The sequence below is a fragment of the Neoarius graeffei genome, chromosome 7 (assembly GCF_027579695.1).
Source record: "Neoarius graeffei isolate fNeoGra1 chromosome 7, fNeoGra1.pri, whole genome shotgun sequence".
Lineage (NCBI taxonomy): Eukaryota > Metazoa > Chordata > Actinopteri > Siluriformes > Ariidae > Neoarius > Neoarius graeffei.
The window spans coordinates 2,194,980-2,203,793 of NC_083575.1; the positions used below are offsets into that span (position 1 = coordinate 2,194,980).

The following is an 8,814-nucleotide window of genomic DNA, read 5'->3' on the forward strand; positions in this document are numbered from 1 at the left end:
TGGCATCTGCTAGATTAGAGATTTTAGATGAGATTAGATAAAACTTTATTGATCCCTTTGGGAGGGTTCCCTCAGGGAAATTAAGATTCCAGCAGCATCATTACAGATAAACAGAGAAAAGAAATAGAGAAAAACTTCTAGATAAATTAAGTATTTACAGATACAAATATAAAAGAATAAGATATGGGGGAGGGGGGAGAAGTGGGGTTAGGGTAAGAGTGTGTGTGTGTGTGTGGGGGGGGGGAGAAGCAGGAAAGATATTGCACTTTATATTGCACATTGTCTGGTATTGCTTTTTGTCAGGCTAGGCTACTGCTCCTTCCCGTCCTCTGTCCTCCTGTTCCCCCTCCTCCCCCCCAGAGAGGAGTTGTACAGTCTGATGGCGTGAGGGACAAAGGAGTTTTTGAGTCTGTTCGTCCTGCACTTGGGAAGGAGCATTCTGTCACTGAACAGGCTCCTCTGGTTGCTGATGACGGTGTGCAGAGGGTGACTGGCATCGTCCATGATGTTCAATAGTTTGTCCATAGTCCTCTTCTCTGCCACCGTCACCAGAGAGTCCAGCTTCATGCCGACCACAGAGCCGGCCCGCCTGATCAGTTTGTCCAGCCTGCATGTGTCCTTCTTGGATGTGCTGCCCCCCCCAGCACACTACGGTGTAAAACAGGACACTGGCGACCACAGACTGATAGAACATCCACAAGAGTTTCCTGCAGATGTTAAAGGACCGCAGTCTCCTCAGGAAGTACAGCCTGCTCTGTCCGTTCCTGTATAAGTGATTGGTGTTGCAAGTCCAGTCCAGCTTGCTGTCCAGCCACAGCCTGAGGTACTTGTAGGAATCCACAGCCTCCACCTCGACTCCCTCGATCAGAACTGGTCGTGACCTTGGTCTGGACCTCCCAAAGTCAATGACCAGCTCTTTGGTCTTCGAGGTGTTGAGCTGCAGATGGTTCCTGTTGCACCACACAGCAAAGTCCCTCACCAGGCTCCTATACTCCTCCTCTCTGTCATCACTGATACACCCAACGATGGCTGTGTCATCGGCAAACTTCTAAATGTGACACAGCTCCGAGTTGTAGCAGAAGTCCACGGTGTACAGGGTGAAGAGAAGAGGGGCCAGCACCGTGCCCTGGGGTGCTCCAGTGGTGCTAATTACAGTGTCAGACGTGATGTCCTTCAACCTGACGTACTGCGGCCTGTCAGTGAGGTAGCTGGAGATCCAGGTGACCAGGCAGGGGTCCACTCGCATCCTGTTCAGTTTGTCCTGAAGCAGTAGGGGCTGGATGGTATTGAAGGCACTCGAGAAGTCCAAGAAGAGGATCCTCACTGTGCCATTTCCCTTATCCAGATGCAAGTGGGCTCGGTGTAGCAGGTAGAGGATGGCGTCTTCCACACCAACACCTGCCCGGTACGCAAATTGCAGACAGTCCTGGGCATGTTGCACCTGGGGTCTGAGGAGGTTGAGGAAGAGCCGCTCCAATGTCTTCATCAGACGTGAAGTGAGTGCCACTGGTCGGAAGTCATTCAGCAGCGCAGGTCTTCACTAGTCGGGGACACACCTTGTCCAGGCCTGCTGCTTTCCTGGGGTGAAGCTTCCTCAGTTGACCTCTGACCTGGTCTGCAGTAATGCATAGAGGAGTCTGTGTTGAGCTAGGGGAGGAGGGGGCTGCTGTGATGACTGGGGCTAGGTGTGTTGAGGGAAGAAGGGGAGATGTCTGCAGTGAGGGGGAGGGTGGGGGAAACATGGACTGGTTGAACCGGTTGAAAATGTCATTCAACTCGTTCGCCCTCTGCACTGTCCCCTCAACGACTCTGGCTTTTGTATTGTGGCCTGTGATGGTTTTCACACCTTCCCAGACCTCCCTCATGCTGTTCTCCTTCAGCTTCTGCTCCACCTTTCTCCTGTAGCTGTCCTTAGCTTCCCTCATGCAGCGTTTCACCTCCTGCTGTGCTGCTTTCATCGCCTCCCTGTCCCTGCTCCTGAAGGCGGCCTTCTTCCTGTTGAGGACAGCTTTGACTTCCTGTGTTACCCAGTCTTAGTGGGGGAGACCACGTCTGCACAGAAGTTGAGGTAATCTGTCAGACAGTGTGTCAGCCCCTCTATTGCCCCTTTTCCACCAAAGCAGTTCCAGGGCTGGTTCGGGGCCAGTGCTTAGTTTGGAACCGGGTTTTCTGTTTCCACTGACAAAGAACTGGCTCTGGGGCCAGAAAAACCGGTTCCAGGCTAGCACCAACTCTCTGCTGGGCCAGAGGAAAGAACCGCTTACGTCAGCGGGGGGGCGGAGTTGTTAAGACCAACAACAATAACAAGACCATGAAAAATCGCCATTTTTAAGCGACGAGAAGCAGCAGCTGTACAAACGCAAAGTCATCCATTATTATTGTTGTTGCTGCTGCTGCTTCTTCCATGTTGTTTTTGCTTCAATATTCGCACCAAGGTTTATGCAAACGTAGCGACGTAACTGATGTATACAACGACGTAACGACGTGGCTTCCCTTAGCACCGTGAGCTATGGAAAAGCAAACTGGTTCTCAGCTGGCTCACGAGTTGAAAGAGTTGTGAACCAGCACCGGCCCCGAACCAGCCCTGGAACTGATTTGGTGGAAAAGGGGTACATGTCCTCACAGTGTGGGCTAAGCAGCACATCCCAGTCCGTGATGTCATAGCAGTCTCTGAGGGCATCTTCCATTTCAGGGGACCACCTCCTGATGGAGCTAGTTGTTGCAGGCTGCCTTTGGACCAGGGGGGTGTACTTTGGCTGTAGACGAACCAGCTTATGGTCACACTTCCCTAGTGGGGGGAGGGGTATGACTCTGTATGCATCCCTCACATTAGCATACAGCAAGTCAATTGTCCTGTTGTTCCTTGTTGGACAATCCACAGCCTGGTAAAAAGCAGCCAAAGTAGAGTCCAAAGTAGCGTGATTAAAGTCCCCAGAAATGATGATGAATGCCTCAGGGTGCTGTGTCTGCAGCCTTGCTGTGACAGAGTGAATCCTCTCACATGCAGCGGCTTTGGAGGGATGTAAACACAGGTGGTGATCACGTGACTGAACTCCCTCAGCAGATAATATGGCCGCAGGCTAACGGCTAGCAGCTCCAAGTCCAGGCAACATAAAACTGTCTTTACGGAGATATGTCCCAGGTAACACCAGCGGTTGTTCATGTAGATGATGAGTCCCCCACCTTTGTTTTCCCGCATGTGTGAGTGTCTCTGTCGGTTCTCACAGCAGTGAATCCCCACAGGTCCACGTTAGCATCTGGTACAAGGTGGGTTAGCCATGTCTCCGTAAAGATAAGCAAGCTGCTCTCCCGGTAAACCTGCTGGTTGTTCAGAGCGGAAAGCTCGTCGACCTTGTTTGGCAGCGAGTTCACATTCCCCATGATAACGGAGGGAATGGATGGTTTGTTGTGCCGCTGGTTGTCCGCTAGCCTAGCCTTTAGCTTAGCTCCAGCTTTGCAGCCCCTGGGTTTCCTCCTCAGCTCGGCCGGGATGGGGTGTCGTATCCCGGCTCGTCCCATTGTTTTCAGGGCCAGCAGCTCCTGTCTCGAATAAGTGAGAAAACTGGCTTCTGGTTGCGCGTTAAAGTTAAATATATCCATGTTATAGAGTTAAACACACTATGTCTTCATAAGAAGCTCAAAAAAGTAAAAAAAAAAAAAAAGGTGAAAAAAAGAGGTTTAAAGAGCTAAAAACTACAGAGCTACTGGAGAGGCAGCTGTCTCACACAGCACCCATACGTAAGGTAGCCCTGTAACTTTCAACAAGTTCATCAAGTGTGTCCGGGCTATTCTTGCAGAGATCAGAGTTCTTTAATTCATCCAGGAGTTTAAACTTGTCAATAGATTTAATCCTTCTATATGATACTTGATCTATTTTAGGAGAGGGTTTACCCAATGCCAGATCACAAAGAACGGTGACGTGATCCGAAAACAAATAATCCACAATCGGTTTCGAAGAAAGCAAAGAATCAGCAAAGCGTGTAATAACCAAATCCAAAGTATGTCCAGACACATGCGTAGGTTTGTCAGCATGCTGTTCTAGACCCATAGATGTCAGGAGATCAAGAAGACGAGCCCCGTCTGGATCAGTAGGAACATTCACATGTATATTGAAATCACCGGTGAACAGAAGAGGCTCAGTAGACATGACAACAGATTCCAAATATGAGAATTCGTCAAAAAATACGCCCGTAGTCATAGGGTGAGCCGCAGAATACGGAGTGCGATATACAATAATCATTCTCAGTTTATTAGAGCCATAGTTCAGCATCCACTCAGAAAATTCAACCCATTTCCACCCTCCATCTAATTTCGTTACATCAATGCTTTCATTAAACAGCAAAGCTATTCCACCTCCAACCCTGCTAGTTCGTGACTTATCAAGCAACTTGTACCCAGGGAGGGTAATTTCACCTTTGTGCGCCATATCCATATCAGTAAACCAGGTCTCGTAGCGTGTTATGTGTGTGCGGGGAAGGACACACATTAACAATCTGCATGTGTAGAATGGAATTTTCCACTCCAACAGTTAGAAGTTGATCGTGCTTCCATTTGCGGTCTCTCTGTTACGCGGGTGATCTGTTCGGACGTTATCGCTGAAAAGGTGAGTTTTGACAGTTTTATTTTGTTTTAGTCTTGCAGTATAAGGCAATAGAATGTTTCTTTTTCATCTTACTTTCATATTTCGTAGTGTTTGTGTATTTCTGGCCAATATTTTGCAACCATGGTCAATTTAGATCGAACTTTTGATAGAATCTACGGCCAGTCATTTTGCCCCGCCCCCGCCTCGCGCTCCGTCCGGTGCGGTAGCGATGTCCCATTGCTCGCGCGCCGCAGCAGAGACCCGCGCGACCTTCAGCCGGTACAGTCGCTGTTCTTTTACCACCGCCGTTATTCTCATCTTTCCGGTGCGTTCTTGATTTTTCCATTGTGTCCTATTTCGCCATATCAAACACCCAAACTGTATCATATTATTCATATTTAAGTGAATAATCAATTCAGTCATCATAACTTGGCATTTTTAACCCAAGCAATCAAAAAGAGGAAATTTATTCAATATTTTCACTCATCTGTGAAGGAGGGGCTTTAATTCTTCATGATGGAGTTATTTTATATGTGAAAAAAAAATTTTTACAAAAAGCATTTGAATTGTAATTAAAAAAAAAAATAAAAAATGTTCCACAGTGGAGGCCAGATAAAGCAAGACGCTACCTTTATTCTTATTAAACTCGACAAAAGAAACATTGAGTGTTAGGCAAATGCAAAAAAATAAAATTAGAAAATTTATTTTTTGCCCATAATGTCCCAAATGAAAGACCAGTTTCTGAGATGGACCTATATATATGTAAAGAAGAGTCACACTGATTATCTCATTGCAGTGGCACCTGTTAAGGGGTGGGATATATTAGATATATTCGACAGTAAGAGAACAGTCAGTTCTTGAAGTTGAGGTCTTGGAAGCAGGAAAAATGGACAAGGTTCAGGATCTGAGCAATCCGAGACAGTGCAGTTCCCAAACCAGACCGTGATGCAGCTGCTCAGAGTGCTCTCAATAGTCCCTCTGTAGAATATTGTGAGGAGCAAAGCCTTGATTTGGCTCCTGGTCTTTTCCATAGCGAGAAACACCCCTGGAGATGTTCAGACACGAGATGATCGGTGTGTTCTGTTCACACAAGTGTCTGATCAACAGGAGAAGTGTGATTACAGGTCACAACATGGTTAGTTTTCTGATCTGTGACCTTTAAACTGTGTGTGTGTGTGTGTGTGTGTGTGTGTGTGTGTGTGTGTGTGTGTGTAAATATTTTCCTCATCATTTTAATAATGTCTAACATTAATAAACCTCCTAAACACTGTATTAGACTTTATGTTCTCTCAGATTAAACTGCTGTATGAAGTGAAACAGGGTTAAAGATATTCTTCAGAGAGTCGAAGGGTCACGTGTATAATATGACGTCAGATCAAAACTAAGATGGCGGATGCAAAGTTTGAGAAAATTTTCATTTTACAGCAGGGGGAAAAAACCCAGAGTTTCTGCTCTGGACAATTAAAATCAACACTTTATGAGCAGCCAGAATCCAGCAGGGGTTAGATCAGGGGTTTCACACACACACACACACGCCCCGCCCCCGAACACTGAGCTCTCTCCCCACGCCCCGCCCCCAGAGAGAACACTGGAGGAACCTGTCTGTCTGCTGGAGGGTTCTGCTCCCACACTCAGTGAGATTTCTCTCCTTATTCTCCGCTTACTGAGTTCTTCACTGGGTTTCTCTGTTAAGGTTTCCAACTGAAGATATTAATTAACCCTCATTAGGCTTCATCCCTCAGATTAATAATAATAATAATAATAATAATAAACAGCATTTCAAAAGCTGACCCTTATTTACATTAAAGCTGTGCATAATAAATATAAATAAATGGCAAATCCATAATGAATAGAATAAATAAAACTGTGGATAAAATTATGAGAACTTGTAGTGATTTGTATTGAGAATGGAAACGTTAAGAATAGCTCGTGTGAAAATGATTATGTAGAGGTTGGAGCAGGGGCGTAGCACCAAATTCTGGGCCCTATGCACAAGCAGTGGCCATGACCCCCCCCAAAAAAAGCTCAGCAGTTAACAATGCTGAAAGTATCTAACAACAAGGGCGTACTACCAGTCCAGTCAGTTATGTAGCCACACATTAATCTAACAACTCTTAAATGAATAAAAAACCCTACTTCACTGAATCTTTGTTTTATTTGCAGAATGATTAAAAGTTGTAACAGTAAAAGGTCACCAAACACCTATGACATCGAGACTAAATTAGGCTATTAGCCTAATTATGTTATGGCCCAATAATAAATATTAATTTAATTTTCTATTAGTATACTATTGGAATGTAAACAAAAAAGGCATCATGTTATTTCTAATTTTGTGCTGTGCAGTTTTTAGCACTGACAATCGCGGTGGTATTGAAGCATTTATAACCACGGGTGTTCATTTAATGTAGGCTATTTGCTTTCACATTTGGGCTCACCTTTCTTGGGAAAGAAGTTTGTGAGCAGTTGCTTTCCCTCATTTCTTTTCTTGTCTCTTTCCTGCCTCTCTTTTTGTTTCTGAAAACCGGATTTTGTTTTCTTGTGCATCATCTTCCATAGCACAGATAGCCTACAATGCGCATGCGCTGCTTCAGCAGAATGAACGCGACGTTAAATGCGCCGAGTTAAAAAGCCCGGTGAAAGCGGACTAAACCATTTCGTGCAAAGGGGGGGGGGGGGCTGTCCCCGGACACAATTCAATCCATTAATCAAACGATTTATTTACACAAAACATTACATTTACATTAGTTAGCAACATATATTGTGATCTTTAAATGGTATTGACATTTAAAGGAAAATAAAATTACAGACTCCTCAAGGGCCCTCCCCCCACTTGGGGCCCTGGTAACTCAGTCCCCCTTTTCCCCCCACTACGACGCCCCTGGGTTGGAGTAGATTGTACAGTTTAGAGTTGATGGAGAACAGTTTGAGTTCTCTCCATAAGCAGCAGTGTAATGAAAATAAAGCGGTTGATGTGAGCTGGAAGCAGAAAGCTGGAATAAAAGGAGACTTACTGTAAGAGGAAACACCATCCAGCACAAGGAGGAGAAGAAGGAGAGAGAGAGTCAGTGCTGAACTCCTCCGAGCTTTCACTCTCATATCCCACTTCAGGCAGGTCGGGGGGGAACACAGACTCACCATCAGCAACACACAACCCAACACAGACTCACCATCAGCAACACAGAACCCAAGACAAACTCACCATCAGTAACACAGAACCGAACCGCTGTGCGCACTGCGCTCTTTCACTCTGTGTGGGGCTCAGAGTTTCCTCTTTAAAGCGCCCTGTGACAGGCTCTCTCTCTCTCTCTCCCTCCCCCGCTTCCCGTCATGTGTTGATAGCGCCCTGTGTGCTTTTCGCGTTATTTTTGGGCGGAGTTTATGTAAATATGGGCGTGTGCAGAGAGAGGAGGCGTGGCAGTGCCTGAGGAAGTGAGTGGTGAAGTGAGTGAGATCAGGTTGAGTGTTTATTGTCCTCTTGCACAATGAAATTCTGAGTTTGCTGCCCAACATGAATGCCAATTACAAACAAACAAACAAATAAATAGAAGAAATCACACAAAGTAAAGGCAATATAGTGCAAAATAAAGGTAAATGTAGTGCAAAATAGGCAGTGTAATACAAAAATAAGGCAATGATCAGACACAGCAGCAAAAAGGGCAATAATGTGTTGATAATGTGTTAACTGATGATGAATCCATTATTCTCGTTAATCAGCCATGTTTACACATAAGATGAGTCACAGGATTTTAGTTTTGACTTTGCAAGAACCAAAACACATCAAATAACCATCACCATCACACACCGACACCCACAGACAGAGAGCAGGCTTTATATCAGTCAGACTGAGACAGTATTAACACACCGATGGAGAAACGGATCACAGAGACACACTGAGAGTCTTACAGCGTCAGATTAGCGTTCAGAGATCATCAATATCCAGATAAGTGACTTGGCGCATCCAAACACACTGCTTTCCATTTTACTCAGGTGGTTTTCACACTGGGTCCGCACTCAGCACCGGTTCTGTTCTACTGACTCCTCTCCTCTTTATTCCTCTTATGCAAGAGACGAGGCTAAAAACTGACGTTGGATGCCTGTGATCTTCAGGCCCTCAGGCAACACTGCATTAAAAGCAGACATATGTCTGTCGTATGTATGTATGGTATGAGGGTTCATTAGTGCACATGGCATGGGTAGCTTGTACATCTGGGAAGGCATCATTAATGCTGAAT

General features: G+C 45.6%; 1 protein-coding gene across 4 annotated transcripts in view; it reads right to left on the reverse strand.

Annotated features, from left to right (window-relative positions):
- LOC132888995 (CD276 antigen-like) overlaps positions 1 to 7,928 on the reverse strand; it is a 30,187-nt gene extending 22,259 nt beyond the window's left edge. The window contains exon 1 of one of the 4 annotated variants that reach the window (XM_060925097.1): positions 7,594 to 7,917. In XM_060925097.1, the coding sequence (XP_060781080.1) occupies positions 7,594 to 7,720 (127 nt within the window). In that variant the 5' untranslated portion in view covers positions 7,721 to 7,917. Of the gene's footprint in view, positions 1 to 7,593 lie in introns of all 4 variants that reach the window. The other 3 variants (XM_060925096.1, XM_060925095.1, XM_060925094.1) reach the window with 3 other exon arrangements.
- Between the last annotated feature and the right edge of the window lie 886 nt (positions 7,929 to 8,814).